The sequence below is a fragment of the Eretmochelys imbricata genome, chromosome 2 (assembly GCF_965152235.1).
Source record: "Eretmochelys imbricata isolate rEreImb1 chromosome 2, rEreImb1.hap1, whole genome shotgun sequence".
In the NCBI taxonomy this organism is placed as follows: Eukaryota; Metazoa; Chordata; order Testudines; family Cheloniidae; genus Eretmochelys; species Eretmochelys imbricata.
The window spans coordinates 48,194,183-48,217,572 of record NC_135573.1 but is presented as its reverse complement, the minus strand read 5'-3'; the positions used below and the strand labels follow the sequence as shown (position 1 = coordinate 48,217,572).

Here is a 23,390-nt window from a genome sequence, read left to right as displayed (position 1 = left end):
GCCACAAGCAAAGTGGTGTGCATCTTGCTGTAGTAATTAAATTACACGAACACCTGAAGGGCAAGGATGAAACAGTTTAGTCCACTCCTTTTTCTGTTTCATAAGTTAATTATTTAAATAAAATATGGTACCATTTTACTGAACCAATTATTGCATTAGGGCCAAAACTGAAAAAAACTGAAGCATACTTCTGTGTGGTTTAAAAAAAAAAAAAAAGCTTGCACGCACACACCCTGTAAGACCCTAATCCTGTAAGATAGTGAGCTCCCTTTGCGCCACTGAAGCACGCTGTATGATCGATTTGATGTGAATCAAAATGCTGCATCCTAATCTGTCCTCTGATAACCTGGGCTGGGATCTTCTGCTTTTTAAAAAAAAAAAAAAAGTGTGAAGTTAAGATGTAATCTGCCTATGCTTCTTTTGAAAATGCTTCAAGAAGGCTCTTCCTTACGTGTATTTTCTTGACCACACATTGGCTGTATCCAATCAAAGAAAACCATCTGTGTGTCAGAATGAGACTGGCTGAGAATTAAAGCTATAAGGCAACACAGAGGAAATATAGAGCTCAAGAAATCTCATGCTTAAAAAGAACTGGGATCCAATCCTGCAAAACTTTACTTATTGGCTCCACTAGGACCATGCCTGACATGAAGCATTTCCTGTGCAAATAAAGCTGGGCGATAGGCCCTGTAAGGTAGAATTTAGTAAGACCCCAATTCTCATCTTAGTTGCGCCCATGTTAATCCAGGAATGACTTCAATGAAGTCATTGTGTTTACTTGATCTTAACACCAGTGTAACTGAAAAGAATCTGGTGTTAAATAAGATGCAGACTGTGTTCCACAAAATAAAAAAAGGCTGAGAGAATTCTCTGGCTAGAGCCTACTTGATTGGGATTGTGGGGGGAGGACATGCTAATGAAAATTATAAGATTTAACAAAAATCCACATGGTGGTTGGAGTTAATACATTTTCATAGAAGGCTTCTTTTTAATTTCAAGACAGAGTTAAATATGGAAAATTTAATCAGGAAACTACCTGGCTGTTTAGATTAGCCTCTGTGATAAAGTACCACAATTTGTTTCAGTTCTAATTATGTCTTACCATTATGTTCTGTCCATGCTGTAAACCAACAACAAACAGGAAAGAATCTAATAGAATACAATATTGCAATACTGTATTTAATGTCTTGTTGCATTACAGAAACTGTTTGCAGATTGTTACCCTGAACATATCTCCACTGATTCCAGTGGGAGGAATGTTTTTCAGGCAAGCCCTTGGTACGTGCCTGATCCTGAATGGTACTGAGCCCCCCATTTTCTCACTGTAGAAGCTAAGGGCACTTAGCACTTTGAAGGATTTAGAGCTCAAGTGTTTCCTGACTTACTTGAGAATGTACAAGAGGCTTCTTTTTGCTAAGCTTTTTTTTACTCAATGAATTGTTGGATTTAACCTCACTGGTTGAATGAAAAAATTGTCCTGTGGCTTAGGAAAAAACGGAGTCCCAAACCACTTAAGAAATCCGTTTGAATGCTTAGAACATATGGCAGAAACACACACTTATGACCAGTGCTGTTGAGTACCTGACTCTGTGTTTTCTAGGGACAAGTAAAGGATGAGGACTAGCTGGCGGAAATCCAATTTCCATAAAATGGAAGTGGTGTTTGGAAGACGGACGCATCAGTGAGCCACTTTATAGGAGGGCGTATGCTCCTGCCATTTGTTACTGGAGCTTGCAGTCTTGGGTTACTGTTGAATCCTTAGCTGCTTTTGAGCAACCCTATAACAGAAGAAAACTGGGTGGCTTTTTAATTTGTTTGGCAGGGAGGATGCAACCATTCTTCTCAGATGCAGATCTTGCTACCATGTCTTACGACTCTCTCGCCTTCAAAATAGCTGCAATGTGCTTTACTTGGGGCTATGGCTTAATCCAGCCTAGTACCTGAAGATGATCCAGAACTTTGGAATTCACTCCCTACCTATGATGATCCCCAAGAGCTGCACAAAGCCTTTCTCTTCTGAAGCTTTTAGGGAGGGAAGGTACAAAGAGGGAAGGTACAAATACTTGTGTCTGGCCTGTAGGGTTTTTCTTTTCTTGTTCTGAGGAGGATGGGTTTGAAAGTGCAGTCACTGGCTGTAAAACAAAAGCAATGTAAAGCAAAGGTGCTTAAAGCTCTGGATAGGTACTACTTAAATGTATTGCATAAATTGTACTGATTGTAGTCTTGTTGTTGTTTCCATTCCCTTAGGCTGAATTTGAATGCATCAATGAGAAGAAGAGACAAAAGAAGAAAAGCTACAAAAATTCTGGTGTCGTGAGTGTGAAACACTGTGAGGTCGGTACTCAAGGATTTTATTTTTTAACTCAATTGATTTTTCTTTATTTATAAATGTCCAGGTACAGCATCTCTGATCTAACATGCCTCAACTACCCCAAGTGTAAGTAACAGTAAAATGTATGAAAAATGCAGAAAGATTTGAGTCTAGAAGATGATAGTATAGATACAGAATGCTTTGAATGTTGTAGAAGCATTACTGTGACAAAGTAAAACATTGTTGCTTCACATAGAATCAGAATACAATTAATATTACTCCTGCATTTTCTATAGAGCGTTTATGACTTAGTCTTCTATACAGGAGATTGCAAGCAAGTGAAAGTTACTGTTTCATACAAGGTCTTTTGGTTTAGAAATAGATGTCTAAATATCAAATCCCCATAACCTTATTCTCAGTAGGATGATCTTACCACTTAAAGTAAAGGAATTCCTCATCTAATATCCTCTTGAGTGGGAAGTGGGGGTGTTCAGGTCCTAAATAATAAAACAGCCTTCTGAAATTCTATTTGCATGTATCATGGAATGACAAGGGAAGTGGTGATTTGCATTGTCTTAAACACAAAAAAGCACTAAACTTCCCAGCAATTAATTAATAGGTACCATAGTGTCAATTTCCTTACTAGCTGAACACTGGCTAATGTAAGAAATATTTATCTGATATGAATTTTCTCCATGTACCCAGATCCTGTTTAAATATAATTATAAGGGGCCCAATACTGGCACACACAGTGCATAGTATCTTATTCGTTGTGTACTCCCAGTGAAATCTAGAGGCACTACTTATGGAGTAAAGGTACTGTTTTACATCAGTACGGGAAGCAAAACTTGGCCTTAAGGAAATTAAGAAATTGCTTCCGTCTTTTCAGCAAAACCCAAACCAGTGTGTTTCCTTTTAGATTATAGTGGAATGTACGTTCCTTGATTACATCATGGGAGGATGTCAGCTGAATTTCACTGTAAGTAAATTATGTGTACATAATTGCTTTCTTTTTCAGAGTAAGCTGTAATGTGTTATGGATTCTCTTAATCTCATGTTTGTTTTTGTAGCAGATGAAGCATAAGCCCATATATCCAGAGGCCCTCTGGCCAGTTTTGTCAACTGTTACCTGGAAAGTTCTGGAATATGATAGACTGCTAGCATCAGACATAAGTTCTGAATATTCAGATGTACCCAGTCAGAGCTGGATATAACTGTATGGGCAGAGACGAAAGGAGTTTACAGTTCCCTGTTGCTTGGGTTTGTCTTACACCATCTTATCACAAGTGTAGTTCAGATCAGCTTAATGGCTGTCAAGCAATCTGGGAATGTGTGTAGTTCTGTTCACTCCTAACACATCCATTACACCTGGGGGTGGTCATGTAGAGCTTGTTATTGTAGGTTTACACCTGGCAAGGATTTCCTCATGCCAGAATAATCCTCAACTGCCTATATAGGATGGCTTCAAGGCCCTTATGCACAGCCTGCGCAACATGCATAGGCCTTAGCATGGGATCAGACCCTGAAATGGTTTAATTCACAAAACTGGTACAACACAGGCAGTAGCAATGCAAGTTTTCTCCACTCTGGCAGTGTACCTCAGCCCTCACCCAGAGTAGATCAGTGTCTCTGGCTGGTCTGTCAGCAAGGGTATCTGTTAAGTTTTAACTGTTGTGGTATTCTTTGAGTAGCTTCCACTTGGAAGCAGGCTGAGACTATAGACTCATTTCACAACCCTGGAGAATATTGTGAATGCTTTTGTTTAAGACCTATATGAGCCAGTAGCTGATAGACAGAAAGCCAACCAGTCCCCATGGTGAACCACAGCTTCATGATGTTTGAGTAGGGTACATTCCTTAAACAAGGTTCTAATGTTCAATAAAATGGTGTAAATATGGCAGCTGACAGATGATTACATGTACCAGTATGTGATGTAGATAGTTCTTCCTGTTTTTGTCAGTTTAATTTTGCCTGCAATTGGGAACCCAGTTTTCCATCACTGCTAACGGATACAAATGCTACATTTGACAGGTGGGGATAGATTTTACAGGCTCCAATGGGGACCCTCGCTCACCAGACTCTCTACATTACATCAGCCCTAATGGGGTTAACGAATACCTGACAGCCATTTGGTCTGTAGGAATGGTCATTCAGGACTATGATGCGTAAGTTTTAACTTATCTCATTTTCAAATGCATGTTGTAGAACCGGGGCATGTAAGTATTGCAGACGTCCATAAACAGGTCATAATAAAAGCTGTAGAGCTGAATGTACTGAAAGGATTTTTATGCATGTTCTTGTACTTTCACATTTTCCCTTCCATTTTATCCTCTCCTCTTTGAATGAGTTCTCGCCCTTTGCTGGGAGAGGCTGGGGAGAAAAGGTACAGTCTGTTTTGGCTTGTGTGTAACTACATTCCACTTGACTCTGCATAAGGTGGTCCAGGCATACTACAAATGGTCGTACCCAAGTGACATTTTCTCTAAATGGATGGAGGTGCAAATCTGTCAATTTAGCTATCTGATATTCCTTGGCAGAGCCAGAGGGTGGCAGCACAGAGATTATATCTGCTTAAATACGAACAATGTGTTCAGGATACAGGACATGGATATGAAGACAGTCTGTTCTCCATGGAGCTTACAGTCTGGGATGCAGTTGAGAGGTCCCATTGGGAGAACCAGAGAACAAGTGTAGGGGCTTATGGTTTGTTTTTAATTTTGAATCTCTTTTCTAACGTGACGTGGAGGATTTTCATGAGTACAGTTTGTGGGCATCATGGAAAGCCAGTATTTATTAATAATACAAGGAATTTGAATGATGAGAGAGGGGGGCCTGGGACTTGGAGATGTGTCCAATAGTATATCCTTGTTGATCTAGGATGATATTCCTTTGAGAGGGCCCAGAATTCACAAACCTCAGTACAATCCGTTTCTCAGTCAGTATTTTACCCTTGGGGGCATTCTGCGCCAAAAAATAAATTCTGCACACAATATTTTAAAATTCTGCAACCCAACCCTGACACTGTGCAAGGACTGGGCCTGCCCCAGAAACACCCCAGGACCCTGCTCTGCCATGCCAGATGCACCAGTTGTGGGCAGGCAAGCTCAGCCCAGCAGGATCCAAGTGTGGAGGGGCTTAGTGTGGGTGATCCTAGTGTGGGCTGAGAGAATTCTGTGGGAGCAATCTGGGGGTGGATGGCTCAGTGGGGGATCTGGGTGTGGGAGGGATCTGGATGCACAGGGGCTTGTTGGGGAGGTTATGGGTGCAGCGATAATGGGACTCTGCAGGGGGGTCCAGGTGGGGCTCAGCGGGGGGGTCTGGATGCGTGGGGGATAGAACTCAGTAGGGTGGTCTGGGTGTGTGGGGTCAGTGGGGGGGTCCAGATGCTGGAGGAGTGGGCCCCACTGGGGTGGGGATCCAGGTGCAGCTGTTTGGGGGTCAGTGGGGTGTGTGGGTGGATGCAGTGCAGGGGAAGAGGAAGTCCCATTGTCCCCAACCCAACCGGGACTAGCAGCCCAGCCAGTCGGGGCTTTCCCAGTCCTGCCCCCTCCCCACAGTGATTTACCTCTCTGACCGCTTCCCTGGCACCCAAAACACACTGCAGGGGACAGTGGTGTGACTGCTCTTATGGCTTTCCTTTGCTTCCCTGTCAGAAAGTTGTTTTTCTGCAGGGAAGCAAATCTGTGGGGGACAAGAGTTCTCCATATGTCCAGTTGCACAGAATTCCCCCAGGAGTAATATCTCCAAACTCAATGGCCTGCATGGTAGTAAATAGCTGCTACGGTTTTCATGGCTCATTATTTCATGACAAATGCTAAACAAAAACCAGCAGAGCATTTGCAACCTAACACATTTTCATAGCAAAAATTTTAAATGTTAATTCCCTAGGTGCCCTGCTGATTTGGACAGAAAGAAATTCTCCCTGCCTACCTGATTTGGCCTTTACACAGGGGAAATTTCCTGTTGATTTCTAATAAACAGCTTTATGATTATGACTAGGATTAGCTAAATTGTTTTGAATTGTGAACAGTCTAAAGGGAAACTACTTCATTTTCTCTTAAATTGCGTTTTCAGAGATAAAATGTTTCCAGCCTTTGGATTTGGTGCACAGATTCCTCCTTCCTTTCAGGTAACCAAATGTGTAAATTTGCTACTTAGGCAATCTAAAACAACTTACTCAAGGACATGTGCATGTCTAAAACCTGAACATCTTTTGTGTATTGACAGGTATCTCATGAGTTTCCGTTAAACTTTAACCCATCAAATCCATTCTGCACTGGTAAGTCTTAGAAACTATCACAAGAGTCTTAAAGAATCAAATATCTGGAAAGTCTTGTTTCTACTAGGTACCACTTAACTGCCTCATGGTACTGTGTTTAATCTGGCACCATTAATACAACAACAGTAAAGGTTGTGGCAGTAGATGTTAATTTGTATAGAAAAGTCTCTGATTAGAAGAAATGTGTGACCTATTCAGAATATGGACTTCAAAATACTAGAAGAGATGGGAAGGAAGGAGATGTTCTTTGCTAATCAGAGCATCTGCCAGGCTTCTGATTAAGCAGGCTGATTTTGTTAAATAGACAAGGAACTTCAGTCAGTAACCAGGCTAGAATTTCCTGCTATAAATCCTTACCTGTGTGAAGGAGCCTTTGGTTCTTCTTTTTTGAACTTTCACAGCACATCTACCTTGGGGTAGCAGCAGTGTAGGCTTCTTCCATACTGCCATGCCAAGGTACCTCATTGCTGGTGTGGAGGGAACCTCACTGGCCCTAGGAGTGAGAAGGTGGTTCATTCTCTGACCATTTAGTCTTTTCCTCTCTGCTTAGACTGCTAACAAGGACATGTGTTCTAAACTGAGCAGACCTGTTGTAAACTAGGTAGCCAGATTTTAGGATAGTGATATTTGGCCACTTAGACAACCTTTTTAACCTTGACATAAAGTCAAGATTAGCTCTTGTGGAAGGCTATGGCCTGATAAAAGGCCTCTGTTCACCTAAAGCATACAACTTCCTTTATCATTATCTTAATTTTAAATAACTTTGTACTTCTCTAGATGTCTGGCCCCTATGGAGGTGTCAGGACAGTTGAGTGCCTCAGAACAGCAATGCAACATTAACATGAAATATTAAGACTTAACCATTTGTTTTCTTAAGGAATCCAAGGCGTTATTGATGCATACCGGGCCTGCCTTCCTCAAGTAAAATTATATGGGCCAACCAATTTTTCTCCAATAATAAACCATGTGGCTATGTTAGCTGGTGCAGCTGCACAGCAACAGACAGCATCAGTAAGTACTTTATCTTAGTGTAGACGTTCCCCTCCTTCTTTCTTCTTTCTTTCGATGCTATACGCTATTCATTTCCCCTCTGTGTGCTTGGAAGCGTACCAACCTTATTTGTTATCCACTTATCCTGTGAAGTTGTATTTGTTACCATTAGGCTTTATGGATGCCAGAGCTTCCTCAGAGATTGTTCATAACAAGAATCTTTCATCCAGATGAAGCTTATTTTCTGATAGGAATGTCAATTTAAAAAAAAGTACTTGGCATTTTGTAGCACTTTTCATCCAAAACGTTTAGAGCACTTCACAAACATTAAGGATCTAGTTCTGCCCTGGAATACACACACGTTTTAGGGCAGCATTTATCCTCAAGTTGAGTGGCAAGCGTAATCCTCATTTCTCAGAGGGTAAACTGAGACACACGTTACTTAACGTGACCAAGACAGGGTTGCACAAGAGTCATGTAAGACTAAAACTGTCTGGCTGTGGTTTGCAAAACGCTTATCTGTTTGTCCCTTGTTATGACCTGCAGTCCAAAGCAGCAAGTAACACACAGAATGAACTCTGTGGAACCTTCTAAACCAGTGGCTCTCAACCTTTCCAGACTACTGTACCCCTTTCAGGACTCTGATACGTCTTGCTTACCCCCCAATTTCACCTCACTTAAAAACTACTTGCTTACAAAATCAGACCTAAAAATACAAATGTGTCAGAGCACATTACTGAAAAGTTGCTTGCTTTCTCATTTTTTTTAAAACCATAGAATTCTAAAATAAATTAATTGGAATATAAATATTGTACTTGCATTTCAGTATATAGCATATAGACCAGTATAAACAAGTCATTGTCTGTATGAAATTTTAGTTTGTACTGACTTCGCCAGTGCTTTTTATGTAGCCTGTTGTAAAATTAAGCAAATATCTAGATGAGTTGATGACCCCCTTGAAGACCTCTGCATACTCAGGTGTAGGCATATTCCTGCTTAAGAACCATTGTTCTAAACTTTTCCACTTTGTTCCCAGAGCTCAGACAGGAGCACTGCTATGAGTTAGCTGGAAACTGGAAAAGAACTGTCAGTATTAATATGCAAATGACATATGACTAACCATGACACTTTACTTTGGACATAGAGTTGCCAATTCTGGTTGGATGTATTCCTGGAGGTTTCGTCACATGACATAATATTTAATTAAAGTTTAATCTTTAATTCCTGGAGATTCCAGGAGAGTCCTGGGAGGGTTGGCAACCCTATAAATTGGACCTCTTGTAATAGTAATAGGCCCCATTGTGTTGGGCATTTTTCTGTCTTAGAAAAGACACTGTCTCTGCTCTGAAGTGCTTCCAATCTAATGAGACAAACAAACGGAATATTTGAGGATGTGGATACAACATATAGGCAAAAGAGCATGGTGAAGAATTGGCCCAGCTTTGTTAGTTACACGTATTGTAGAAATGTTTGGTTTGTGTTTTCTTTTTAATTGAGGTTAGAAGGATTAGGAAAAGAGTTGGAGGAAGAGGAATGAGCACAGCTTATCAACTGTCCAGTCATGATTAATAGGCTGGGTTCTGTAGACATCATGGCAGATGTGGAGAAAGTAGATCTGGAGGGAGCTATAGAGGAGGAAGGACAAAGTGGTGGGGAACAAGTAGTTGTGTGAAGAGGGAGAAAAAGAGCGAAGAGATATGGAGGGAACCAAGGGGGAGCTATTGGAGAGCATGGCTTGGTAAAAACAATCAGAAAATGAATTATAGTTTAAGTCCAGGCTTCCTGAAGTTCCTAAAAGAAACCAGATGAAAGTGAGAAAATGGAAGTTTAGCAAAATATGCAGGTCTCAGTTTAGTTGTGGTGGTTTGTCTTTGGAACTGAATCCCTGCCCAGAGCAAGCAGGGTGGTGAGATGGTGGCAACCCACCAAAAAGAGACTCTGAAACTTGAATGGAGTTTACTTGTAACAATGGAGATGTGATCCTTCCATTTAAGGTTCATCAAACAACATAATACAGAAACCGGTCCTAATCCAGGTTTTATAAACTATTGATGGTAGCAATAGTAAATACAGATTGTAAAAGCACAGTGAAGAGGCTGTTACTTATTTGCATGCTGTTACCAAGAATATTCTTCAGCTCACAACTGTTTCATAACTGACGCAATATTAGATATCTGGGGACAAAGAGAGAATTGGGTATCCTTGCTACCTATGTACCTGCAACACTTTCTGAAAGCCTTTCCCTGCTAATAGCCTCCATACTTGTGAATTTGAGCTGACAAACTTGTAAACCTCTACTGGAACTCCGTACTCAGGGTTTTTCTACTGAAGAACACTAATTTTGCTTATTACAAATATCTGTGTTTGTCACTGAACAGCCAAACAGAGATTTGAAGTCAAGACCTGGTTTATCTGTTATAGATATGTACTGTAGGCTATTGGCTCCCATTTGAAATTTAGCTAATTTACGTAAAACATCAAAAGCAGATTGCAGATTCTGCCAGTTAATCCTTAGAAAACAGCTGGCATGCAGGTATAGTAAAGGAAATTTTATAGTAAAGGAATTTGAAGCAACAGAGGGAGTATATGTATTTAAAAAAGAATCCACCTCTTTTCTAATAATCCAACCCAGTATCTCGTGTAGTTTTTTTTTCTTTAGAAATCTGAAACTTCCTTGAAGTGTAGAACTGGTGCTAGATAAACTGTTCATATTAGACACTTACGTTAGAAGAACTCCTTTCAACCGCTGACTGGCTGTGATGGTATGATATTAAGGCATGGTCTGCACCTAAACCTAGGTTGACCCAGCTGCATTACTTGAGGCTGTGAAAAATTTTACATCCTGTGCAACGTAGTTAGGTCACCCTCATCCCCAATTATAGATGCAGCTACAGAGGAATTCTGTCAATTTAGCTACTGCCTCGCAAGTAGTAACAAGAAAAACCCCTTCCATTGCTGTAGTAAGTGTTTACACTACAGTGCTACAGCAGTGTAACTGCAGCAGTGCTGTTATAGCATTTGTTGCCCTAAAAAATCAGGCATACTGTCTGTTTTTTCAGCACTCAGGACAAAGACCCTCCGTTTTGGTCAGTGTTTTGCAAACTCCTTACTACAGTACATACAGGAGGGTTTCTTTCTTTTTTTTTTCTTGGCACTCTGGCTTATGTGCTCGGGCTTCCGTGGCTGTGTTGAGCAAGGTTTTATATTTACATTTTTCAAAGACATTACTTCAAATAGATCATAAAGGAAAATATTCAGTTAAACTTGCTTTCAGCTCCTGCCCAAAACCCAACAAAATCTGTGTCCTATGTTTGAATGACATTGTACTTGAGATCTGAGGATAGCTTTTCAACTTGGCTGCTTTAGATTGCTGCCAGTTGGACATAAGGGCCTTGTAGGCTTTGCAGTGAATATGTGTTTTGCTTCTTGGGGAGGGAGAGTTAGGGTTGGGTTTTTTTGGACCAGGCAGAAGAGACCTGAATCAAATGTAGATGCTTGATTGCAAAGAATAAGCCTCTCATATTGAAAAGTTACCATTCTATGCCCTGTAAACCTGTAGCATGCATGTATGCAATATTATCTCTTCTCCTGTTCCCAATTATAACAAAGTACATATTGGTTTGACAGCAATATTTTGTGCTCCTCATCATAACGGATGGTGTGATAACAGACCTTGATGCAACCAGATCTGCCATAGTTAATGCCGCAAAGCTTCCCATGTCCATTATCATTGTTGGCGTTGGAGGAGCTGATTTCAGTGCCATGGAGTTTCTTGATGGTGACAATGGAAGTCTCAGGTCCCCAACTGGAGAGCCAGCTATCAGAGACATTGTCCAGTTTGTGCCATTTAGGCAGTTCCAAAATGTAAGTATCATTCCTTACTGAATACATACCAGAGAAGTACACTAGATTTCATAGCATGTAAATACTAGTGGCCCTACTTCCACTGTGGAGTTTATACATGGAATGGCCCTGGAATGAGGTCTAAAGCCCTTGAAAACACTCTCTGTTAGCGGTGAGGTATGGCTTTCATATCAGGGGCTAAGAAAAGATGAAAGCCTACCAGCTCATCTGTGGAACTCCCGGTAAATCATTTCTATCGAAAAAGGTGACCTGTTCCTGGTTTAAGAATCAATCAATCTCTCTCTCTCTTTTTTTCACCAGTCTTTTCAGGACATGTCATTTATATATCTACTTCGGAACTGATATGCAGTTCAGCATAATCAAACCAATGCTGGTGTCCTATCGGAGGAGAAAATGAGCATGATTTTGACTTCACCTAAGATTATTTCCATTTTAGTCAGTGTAGTTGCCTGGCTGTAAATCTGGATTAAGATTAAAATTAATCTGTGTGCATGCATTGTATCATTTTGATAAATAAATCTTTGTGTGTGAAAGTGAGGGAGTCATTTTCTGATAGATAGGTGCCCTTGCTGAGGTAGTTTTATTAAAACAAATAAAACCCTCTTTACAGAGACGCAAACAAAATGGTGGGGAAGCTCTATTTAGTGTACAACCCAACAGATGGAATCCAGGATATAAATACTGTTGACATTGGGTCATATAACCTTCTTAAATGTCATGCCCTTGCAAAGATGTATACAAATAAATAATCTGGGGAAAGTAAAACTGACAGATAAAACAGCTTAGCTTCCAAGGTGCTCTCTTCTTAGTTCTTGTTTTTGTACATTTTATGCTCTGTTCTATCCCCCTGGCCCCTCATGGTAAAAAGCTCATATTAAAATAATGCACCAGTTTTCCTTGATTGCCACTATTTGTTCAGGCATTTTGATGTGGGGGAAGGGAGTAATCTGCAACGATTACTTAAAGTGCCATCCTTAGTTGGAGACTAAAAAGTGTGTTAAACTTTGGCAAGGAACATTCTAACAGCAGGATTTTCAGGAGTATAAAAAAGCTAAAAAGCAAAAATGAGGTGGTAGCTGCTAAGGCTAAAGCCCTGGAAGGGCTATATGCCTGTCTTGAAATGAAGAGTGAGAGAGAAATATATAGACTGGAAAAGACCAGTGATAAGAGAACTGAAGACATTGGTGAGATCAAAGTAATTGAAGATGAAAGTGGAAATACGTTAACCAATGAGACCAGATTACGGAATGGTAGCATAATTACTGTTTAAAGGCTTATGATTTGAAGAGCATCCAAGAGAACCATGCCATATGATAAAACCAAACCGGGTTCTGGTGGTACCAGTCCAAGAAGAAGTTGTAGAATCACTGAGCAACATAAAAAATAAGAGAGCTCTCAGTCCCGATGGCATACCAGGAGAAATATGGAAGTACCTGGGGCAGGTAGGCATGAATATATTGATACAATTGTTTAATTTCATTATGAGGACTCAGCTATGTCTGGAGAAAGCACATTGGTACCAACATTTAAGGAAAAAGGAGACATACAAGACTCTCTGGTAACTGCAGCGTTAAACTCATGAGCCATGCCATGAAGGTCTGGGAGACTGTTATTCATAAGAGACTGAAGAGAAATAAAAGTCAGTGACGGTTAGTTTGGATTCATGCCAGGCAAGTTAACAATGCTATATTTATATTTTTCCACGAGCTATCTTAATGCAGAGAAAAGAGGAGAAACCCTTTACGTAGTGTTCATTGATCTTGAGAAGGCTTATGATCACCTTCCGAAAGAAGTCATCTAGTGGTGTATAAGAATGAAACAGATACATGAAGACCATATCAGACTCCTCTAGGACATGTACAAGGGTGCTGTTACCGCAGTCAGAAGGCCAGTCGAAGAAACTGAACAATTTCTAATAAGTCAAAGTTCACCAAGGCCTTTTGTTCACAATGCACTTTAAGAAAACATCCAAAGAGTAGTGTGTGCTTTGTGCAGGTCATGTAATGCTCCTAGGGCAGAGCAAAAATGACGCAGACAAATATTTAGAGTGATGCATACAGTAACTCCTCACTTAACATTGTAGTTACGTTCCTGAAAAATGCGACTTTATGTGAAATGATGTTAAGCGAATCCAATTTCCCCACAAGAATTAATGTAAATGGCGGGGGAGGGGGTTAGGTTCCAGGGAAACTTTTTTTCACCACACAAAAGACACTATATACATATACAGTGTAAGTTTTAAACAAACAGTTTAATATTGTACACAGGAAGTTCCCGGGAGCAGCTCTGAGGCAGAGGGCAGGGCAGTGCGGGGAGGCACAGCTGAACTGCTGCTGGGCAGCTGGCGAGCCACATACCTTACAGGGAATTTAGGGAGCTGATTGTCAGGGGCTGGGGGTGGGGAGGACTGCCAGCCCCCCGGTTCTAATCCCCACAAGGAGGGGCTGCTCTTCCAGAGAATCCTGCAAGCAGTGGGCAAAGCAGGCAGCTGCCAAACGACATTAGGGAGCATTGCGCAACTTTAAACAAGCATGTTCCCTAATTGATCAGCAATGAAACAACTTTAACTGGGATGACTTTATGCGAGGAGTTACTGTACTTGAAAGAAATTACATGAAAATGAGCAGAAATAAAACAGTATATGGTCTGTAGATTCGATGATAGTCTCGTCATCTTCCTGAAACGTAAGTCTTGAGGACTAGCCAATACCAAAGGTATAGAAGTTCAACTACTTAGGCGAGATAGTACAGAATAATGGTAAACTCCATGACTAACTTATAAACAGAACAGGAAAGGCGGGGACTAAATGAAAAGCAAGTGGAGTGGCCTGCAATAAGAGGATGCCTATTAACTTGAGAAGCAAGATCTACAAGACAGTAATTAGCCCTACTCTTCTGTATGGCTGTGAATGCTTGGCACTGAGAGAGACAGGAGAATGTCTTGAATGGAAATGAAATTGTTCAGATGTATGGAATTACAAGGTTGGACCATATTCAGAATGAGCAAATTATGGGATATGAGAAGGTGGTACCAGTTATACAAAAGCTGAAGGAATCCAGACTTAGATGGTTTGGGCATGTGAAAAGAAGATTGGAAGAATATCTAGGAAATGGTGCATTAAACTTGGAAGTAGCGGGTGAGAGAAGCATTTAGAAGACCCAAACTAGATGGCTGGATGTTATATGGAAGTATTTGATTAGCTGTAGAGTTTCCAAGGAACTGCTTGTAGACCGACTGGAACGGGAAATAAGAACTCAAAAAGCCAACCCTGTATATATCAGACTGAGACTAGAAGAAGAAAGTTGTAGATTAATTTGCCAGTTAGTGCAGTGCCGTCATGATTACTCAGGTATAGAACTGATGTGCTTAAATCTGTTTTTCAGTTACACAAACTTTCCTTTTTCTAGTATCACAGATTTGATCTTGAAATACAAACTAACTATACTTTGAAGGAATTGCATGTAGAACAAGCAATGCATTTACTGCAGATGAGGGTTGGGATAATAGGATGTGGATGAAAACTCACTTAACCAACCTCAGGTGCTTAACTTCTGTCACTTTAACCTTGCATAGCAGAGATTTTATTGACATGGCTAAAAATTTCCTCAGTGTATTTTATCCTGGTGGATCCCAAAAGACTTTGTAAACTGCATATGCCACACAGAGGCAGCCTCCACTGCAGAGGAGGGAGGCATTCAGCTGCTTTGCAGCATTCTGCTTAGTAGTAAGAGTGGAAAGGTAAAGGTGGGCAGGGAAGCTTTTTTCCAAGGGCACTGTAGCAAATTCCTGAGAGAAATGCTGTAGATTCTGTTTGGACAAATTAATGGATGGCACCTAAACTGTTAAGGTCTCCTCTGACCAATGGTTAAGACTGAAGTTTGATGTTCTTTTTTTAATAAGGCTCCCAAAGAAGCCCTGGCTCAGTGTGTCCTGGCAGAAGTGCCTCAGCAAGTGGTAAACTACTTCAGCACATACAAACTGCAGCCTCCCAAGAATCCTGCCGCAAAGTGAGAGAGCACTGAGTGGGACAGGCGAGTGAGGCTAATCCAGTTGAGATTCCTGCAACTCCCGCATGTCAATGGACTTGGGTCTTGATAATTTTTTTTTTTTTTTGTGTACATTGATTCAGACCTGTTAATGTCTGTTTGCTTTTGCATGGAAACATGTACTTTGCCAGGCTTTTTTTACTTGAGACAAAGATGTACCCTGTTTAATACTCATGTTGATTATGATAAAGGCCCCAGCTGGGCAAATTTGGTAGAAAATAACATTTCAAGTAAGCTGAATATGAAAATCATGAACCGACTGTGCCAAGTTGTTGGGTGTGGTGCTGCTGCTTTGTGCTGCAGGGCTGGTGTAATAAGGTCATCAAGCTGGCTGAACTGCTCCAGGGAGAATCACCCCAGTGTGCCATGGTCTTCAGTATTGTAGAGCTGACGTAGCAGGGAGTGTCTACAGAGAGGGGTATGTGGCTGGGCTATGTACTTGCGCTTCTAGCCTGGGCTACTTTTCAGGACCCTGTGACTGTTTCAGGCTGGCATATGTTACAGCAGCCATAACGCAGTGTTCAGCACCAGAGTTGGAGCAGTGCAAAAGCAGAGCTTTAAAGACACCTTTGCACACCATCTCCTGACTTATGCCTTTAGTTCCTCTTGGCCAGACCTGGGAATCTGGGCCATCATCTCTCAATATTAATAAAATGGATGAAACAGTAAACACAGCCTGCATAATGTGGAGCATTAAGTAACTGTACAGATGCAGCCAACTGCTTTTAATCAAGGTAGCCATCTAAATGATTTAAAAAAACTCTGTTGGCCTTCAGTGCAGATGCTGTAAAGAGTTTTAAGATTTATATGACCATATACTATGCTGGAAAACTGCAAATGCAAATCACTTTATGTAAAGCTATCACATGTGACTATTAATTGACCTTGGTGGTTACTAGTACAAATTCCATTGCTAAAGAGGAAAACAAAACTTTTCACTCTTGAATTTTTAAGTTGCTTTATATATTTTTTGTAATTATATCTTCTCATATGGAGAGAGCTTTTGAAAGGACTACAGTGTGTACCATTTTAACCTGTTTTGTACAGGTCTTGAAATGCCCCCTAGTTGGCTTTAAAGTGAGTGATCTTTTATTTTCCTGGTAGTACTCTCTCAGCTACTTTGTATTAGTGGTGACCTGCAATTAATTTTTTAAAAATTTGCTTTGTGCCTTTTTTGTTTACTCATGGTATACTTAAAAGTCTGAAAAAATCCTAGAAAAAAACTTCTCTGCTTGCTTTTTTTAAAATCTTTACATCATGGATATCAAGCCTGGTCTTCCTTGGTTTTACTGGAGGACTACTGAGAGGTCTCTGATTAATATTGTGACCTCTCATCTTAGTAGAAGGGGTGGGAATTTGAATTGTTAATATCCTCCCATTCTTTTCAATAATCAATTAATTAGGCATTGGTGTTAACAAACACTGAGTTTTTAAACTGACTATAAATCTTGACTCACACTTACTCTTCTTTTAGTGTTTTGTCTCTTGTGATGTGTTAATTTGATTAGTTCTCCAATTGCAATAGGGTAGAGAAAACTAGAATTTCTAAGATCAGACTCTAGAAGGGGAACTTTTTTTTTTTTTAACAAAACCCTTTCAGGCCTGTAGGTACAACTCAGACAGAGTCAAAAAAGGCACAAGGATCTTTCCTTTGCAGATCATCTTTATGGATATTGTTCTGCAGCTACTCAAGTGCATCACTCCCATTGACTTCCATAGGAGTCCTATGTGCAAGGTCACTGCAGAATCAGACACTGAATTTGGACTTCTCGTTGTTTGTGCTTACTGTATTCGCCAATGCAGATCTATCTCTCACACTCAACTATGTGCTCAACTCCTGGCTTGCTGAATCCTGCCGCACTACAGTGTCACACCTAGGCCAGTGCAGCTGCTGATTGGGGGTTCCCCCCTCCCGCCCCGAAGAATATTTTTTTTTAATAATGTACTTTAAGGAAGACTCCTCATCCCAGCATATAATCCTGTTAAGTTTTATTGCTGTTCTTGAATCCTCTCTTTTTTTTTTTTTTTTTTTTTTTGGTTGGATCTTTCTCACTGGCATTTGCCTTGCAGAATTTAAAGAAACTGGAAAATCTGTCTCTCTAGTGCAGGGGTGGGCAAACTTTTTGGCCCAAGGGCCACATCAGGTTTCCGAAATTGTATGGAGGGCTGGTTAGGGGAGGCTGTGGCCTGGCCCTGCCCCTTATCTGACCCCTCCCCCCCCCCGGGACCTCTGCCCCATCCACCCCTTCCTGACCACCTCCGGACCCCCTGCCCCTGACTGCGCCACACACCCCCCCGCCACCCCATCCAACCCCTCCTCTCATTCCTGATTGACCCCCAGTGACCCCTGCCCCATCCAACCACCCCTTCTCCCTGACTGCCTCTGGAACCCCTGCCCCTGACTGCCCCCCACCGCTGCATCCAACCCCCTCTCTCCTTCCTGACTGCCCCCCCCGGGACCCCTGCCCCCATTAAACCCCCGTTCCCCACCCTCTGACCGCCACTCCCCTGCCCTCTATCCAACACTCCCTGCCCCCTTACCACGCTGCCTGGAGTACCGGTGGCTGGCGGCGCTACAGGTGCACCTCCCAGAGCACCAGGACAGGCAGCTGTGCTGCCCAGCTGGAGCCAACCACGCCACCGCCCAGCACAGAGCACCAGGTCAGGCCGGGCTCTGCAGCTGCGCTGCCCGGCAAGAGCTCGTAGCCCCGCAACCAGAGCATTGCGGCAGCAGCGCAGTGAGCTGAGCCTGCGGGGGAGGGGGAACAGCAGGGGAGGAGCCAGGGACGAGCCTCCCGGGCCAGGAGCTCAGGGGCTGGGCAGGAGGGTCCTGCGGGCCAGATGTGGCCTGTGGGCCATAGTTTGCCCACCTTTGCTCTAGTGGGCATCTCAAACTTTTCAGGCTCTAGCTCTTGCCCTCTTACTTGAACTCTTGTCTTCCCTTCTTTTCCCACATTCCACTTATACCCTGGGTCACTGGCATAGCAACTCCTTCTGATCCTACCTGTGTGTGTAATACATATGGTGAATAATGCAGAAATGTTTGCCCATTTCCTAAATGTCTTATGAACATTTTAATTCTGTAATTATGCATTTGAAGTAGATTAGATTGGGAAACAATCTGATTGGCTGACAAGGGTTCTGAGTTGTATAATGATGATAAACTGGAACCATATGGGCTGGAATGAATTTCCAAAGCATTACAGTAGCCATTCTATGCACTCAGTAGAATACTCACTTGTAGTAGATTAGTCTACATCTGTGCCTTCATTATGTGCTGGAACCTCTAGGTTTTCACTACATTCTCTGCCGTATGCCGATACCATCAAAAAATCTGTTTTGTGTTGCTGACTTAGATGGACTATCATGATAGCCCTATGATACTGTTTTATGGGTTGTAGATAGTCAGGTAAAATGTTAGTTAATATGATTGAAGCCATATGACTTGTTTTTGTTTTTCCCCGGGATGTTCCCAAATAGCTCGAATAATTGAAATACTTCATATCAAGTCAAATTCTAACTTTCTATTTTAATCTAATTTGATTTTTTGTTTACAGCTGAAGAATTTAGCTATAGAATCATTCTTTACATCAGAGAAGTGCAAGTGTTACTTTATAAGTACAGTACAACCATTAATCGTTGTACCTCAGACCCAAAGAATTAAGTATTGAGAGTAGGGATCCAACGGTGTCACAGCTGCAAATTGATAGCAAACTTATTCACAGCAGTAAACTACTGTAATGCCAAATGTGCCATTTTAAAAAGGGAGAACAAGGTGTGGCATTAATTCATTATCTGGAAGAACTGAAACGTGTGCTCATGAATGGGATCCTTTGGCAATCCTCTCCACTGTCTACCAGAATGATTACGAAGTGGATTCTTCTGAACTTCGGTGGTAGTACGCAGTAGCATTTAAGAATGTTACTGGGTACTATTACATATAGGTAACTGATTTTTAGATAACAGCTATCATACCTCTGTTGTATATGGAATACATCCAATAGAACATCTGAACAGTTAAGATTACACATATGCGCTTTCATACCTTCTGTAATAGAGAACGCATAGTATTTTATTTGGCAAGCCCTCCTGCCCTCTGGCCTCTTCATGCTAGAAAATGTACCCATGACACCGAATTGTCAGACTATATTTGAAAGAGCTAGGCTGGATTTGCACAAAACCCCAACCTCCCCTTCTCTCAGGACTTCAGTACATATCTCTGTTATGTGTCTTTTTCTCGGTGTTGCAAGACAGGCTACCCTCTGGTTCCTGAGCTAACTTAATTGTCCTTTTTTTTCCTTCCTTCATATATTTAAAAAAAAAAAAAATTCCAAACATAAGTACAGATGGCTGTGTAGAACTGAAGGTGTTAAAGTGAAGTAATGTTCCAAGGGGGGAAATGCATCATCAGTTTTTCTAATTTTAAATGTAACAAATACCTTGGACTAATGTTAACGAATATAACTATAGCTGTATTTAATTTTCTGCTTTTCAGTAGGAACATGCTTGCAGCTTGCTAGCACCACCTTGTGGTAAAAGTTATATATAGCAGTCTTCATAATCAAAGAAGGTAGATACACACTATTAGCAAACAAAGGGGAAAAAGTACATGAATGTGTATGGCAGAGAGAGATCTTTATGACCAGACTTCAAAAAAGGTAATTTCCTTATATATTTGTGATAAAGATAATTAATGGAACAATATGACCAAATTCATTAAAACTGCAAACTTCAATATACTACTCTTCTTTTGGTGTATTTTCTTTTCAACTTTTCCTATCAAACACAGAGAGTACTACCTTTGTAGGTGCTATAAGAGGCTTTCCAGGTTTCCTGCTTCTAGTTTATACATGCAGTTCAAATATACTTTTGCTCAGGGTTTTATGATCTGCGAAGTATTTTTTATAAATTAATAACACTCCTTTGTTCATAGAAGCAAAGTGTAAAGAGATTGGCTTCATAACATCTTGTTTTTGGCCAAACAGCCAGGTATAAAGGTTAGCAGTGACTTTCAGTGTCCTTTGGAAATTCAGAATTACACCATTTCTGGTATTCTATAGAGAATGATGATTGATATTTTGCACACTGTTATCTTTTGGAATTTCTATATTGGGAACAGGATTTTTATGTTCAACTATATAAAAAAACATTAAACACCCATTTCACTCGTATTTCACATTTTTCTTGCTGCTTTGGAAGAAATGATCAAATATATTTGATACCTCGAGGGGTTTTGACGTTTAGTTAAGTAGCACTACTTGAACTACAAATGCTGCAGAACATCAAAATACATTACTAATTTAACCTGAGCTTTATCCTACCAGTCCTAGTTACCATGCCAAACTCCTGTTCTTACTGTAAAGTCATTTGTAACACACATTCACATTATGTTGGATATTTGGTTCTTCTCTCTGTACATTTAAGGGCAGTGTGTGACTACATGCTTTTGATATGATATTAAACCACTGCATGCTCCTGCTGATAGATTGGGAGCCATATTGTAATCTACACAGATTTTTCCCCATAGAGAGCAGGAAATTGACCCTCCCCTATAGGAATGTTTGAGAGGTTCATTTCCCAAACCAGAGTCCTGTGTGGAAGTCACAATCCTCATGGAACCTTGTACCTCCTCTCAGCTTTCCTACAAGCAGTCTTCTGTGCTACAGAGTGGGGAGCTTGCAGCAGCGTTAACACCAGCTCACGTTTCCAATGTGAAATCCAGTGTGGCTGCTGCTCATCTGCATCATTCCAGCAAAGAGGGTTCTATGAGGCTGCAGCAAGGAGAGAAACATGCTACCCAGCAGAGGTACTCTACTCCCTCCCTGGGTTCTCGCTCTTTTGTCTCGGTTCTGAGTAGAAGTGGAATAAGACTTGGTCCTTACAAACTAAGTAAGATATGGAAAAGACTAATTAGCCAACAAATTGCCCTCTCTTTTCAGCATCCAGAAATAATCCCATTGCAATCATCACATATCCACAGGCTACATCTTTTTCGTTCTTGGCACTAAGAAAAGGAGTACTTGTGGCACCTTAGAGACTAACCAATTTCTACACTTTCCACAGCATGCATCCGATGAAGTGAGCTGTAGCTCACGAAAGCTTATGCTCAGATAAATTGGTTAGTCTCTAAGGTGCCACAGGTACTCCTTTTCTTTTTGCGAATACAGACTAACACGGCTGTTACTCTGAAACCATTCTTGGCACTGTATTTTACTATAGATGATGATAGAGTATTCCATAGTACCTAATTAGTACAGCAAATATTTGTAAATCGTACAAGGAATGGTTCTACCAGAGAAGTTTGCATTTCACTCTCTAATGAATACTTGATTTCTTTGCTCAATTCAACAGTTGCCAACTTGGACAGAATTGTGCACTTTCCACCTGATCTCACACAACATACTTCAGCCTACTCTTGTTTGCACTCTGAGAGGAGCCTTAGGTGGGTCTCAGAGAGGCCCTAAAAACTGGCCCCCAAGCAGGAATTCAGGGAGGTCATTTGAACAAGCCCTCCACCTAGATAAATAGAACAGGAGTACTTGTGGCACCTTAGAGACTAACAAATTTATTTGAGCATAAGCTTTCGTGGGCTACAGCCCACTTTGTTGGATGCATAAAATGGAACATATAGTAAGAAGATAAATTTATATATACACACAACATGAAAAGGTGGAATTAGTCATACCAACTGTAAGAAGCTAATTAATTAAGATGAGCTGTTATCAGCAGGAGAAAAAAACTTTTGTAGTGATAATCAAGATGGCCCATTTAGACAGTTGACAAGAAGGTGTGAGGATACTTCTGCCACCTAGATAAGAGCATCTTAAATTTACTTTCAATTGTCAGCAAGCTGACCTCTTCCCTTGGACCCATCTACATGCCACAGAGGCTGCAACAATCATTGCCACTCTTATATTTGAAAGCTTGAGCAATTTGAAAGCTGGACACAAATCGGATTGTCTTCTAGATGGAATCACCAACCTTGCTTTCAACCCTGAACGTTTACAAACTAACATTCCAATGGATAATAGGGAATGCGCAGGTGTTGCAAGAGACTGCTGCTGCAATTCAGCCCTTCCTTTACAATCCATGTCAAAGCGATTGATAAATTTCATTCTGATGTGCCAACCGTGAAAAGGTTTATTGATGTTACTTGTATTTGCAGAAGTGGGTCAGATCTCTATTGCAATAATGGCTTAGCCCATCACTCTCACAATTTTAAAATGTGTTTCGATATATTTTCCTTCCTTTCCATAATCTATTACACCACCCCAGTAACACTCTTACTTTACTTCAAAGCTATATAAAACCCAGGACAATGAATAATTGTCTTTAGTACACAGAGAAGGCTTCATGTGCAAAGCAAGAGTTGTGTGGTGAATTTAAGTTTGAAATCATGCTGAGATGCTACTCCAGTAGTCCCCAAACTGTGGAGCGCACTCCCCTAGGGGTGTGTGGAGGAATGTTTGGGGGTGGATGTATGGGTGGGCCTGGGCCAGCACCCATGGGGTGGGGGTAGGGAGAAAGCACCACCCAGTTCCACTGCGCCCCCTGCCCAGCTCCAGCCCCAGGCCCAGCTCCGTTCCGTGCCAAGGCCATCTCTGGTCCCAGCCACAGCTCCGTTCGCCCCCAGCCCAGCTCTGCCCTCGTTCTCTCTCCACACCAGACCAGCATTGCCTCTAGCCCCAGCTCTTCCACCACACCCAGTTCTGCCCCCAGTGCCACCTTCAGCCCAAGCTCCTCTGCTCAATTCACTGTGCAGTAATGGAGGGGGGACACGGATAGATTCCATTCCTGGTAAAGGGGGGAGCAACAGGAAACATTTGGGCACCAATGTGCTACTGGGTGTGCATTAGCTGAATTACTCTATATCCACTCTCCAGTCTGGCTCTATTCTTCC

General features: G+C 41.4%; 1 protein-coding gene across 4 annotated transcripts in view; it reads left to right on the top strand.

Annotated features, from left to right (window-relative positions):
* CPNE3 (copine 3) overlaps nucleotides 1-20,229 on the top strand; it is a 68,055-nt gene extending 47,826 nt beyond the window's left edge. For all 4 annotated transcript variants that reach the window (XM_077810051.1, XM_077810050.1, XM_077810053.1 and 1 more), the window contains 8 exons: nucleotides 2,248-2,334; nucleotides 3,231-3,290; nucleotides 4,343-4,476; nucleotides 6,386-6,440; nucleotides 6,539-6,590; nucleotides 7,468-7,601; nucleotides 11,208-11,444; nucleotides 15,345-20,229. In XM_077810051.1, the coding sequence (XP_077666177.1) occupies nucleotides 2,248-2,334; nucleotides 3,231-3,290; nucleotides 4,343-4,476; nucleotides 6,386-6,440; nucleotides 6,539-6,590; nucleotides 7,468-7,601; nucleotides 11,208-11,444; nucleotides 15,345-15,455 (870 nt within the window). In that variant the 3' untranslated portion in view covers nucleotides 15,456-20,229. The remainder of the gene's footprint in view (nucleotides 1-2,247; nucleotides 2,335-3,230; nucleotides 3,291-4,342; nucleotides 4,477-6,385; nucleotides 6,441-6,538; nucleotides 6,591-7,467; nucleotides 7,602-11,207; nucleotides 11,445-15,344) is intronic.
* Nucleotides 20,230-23,390: the final 3,161 nt, after the last annotated feature.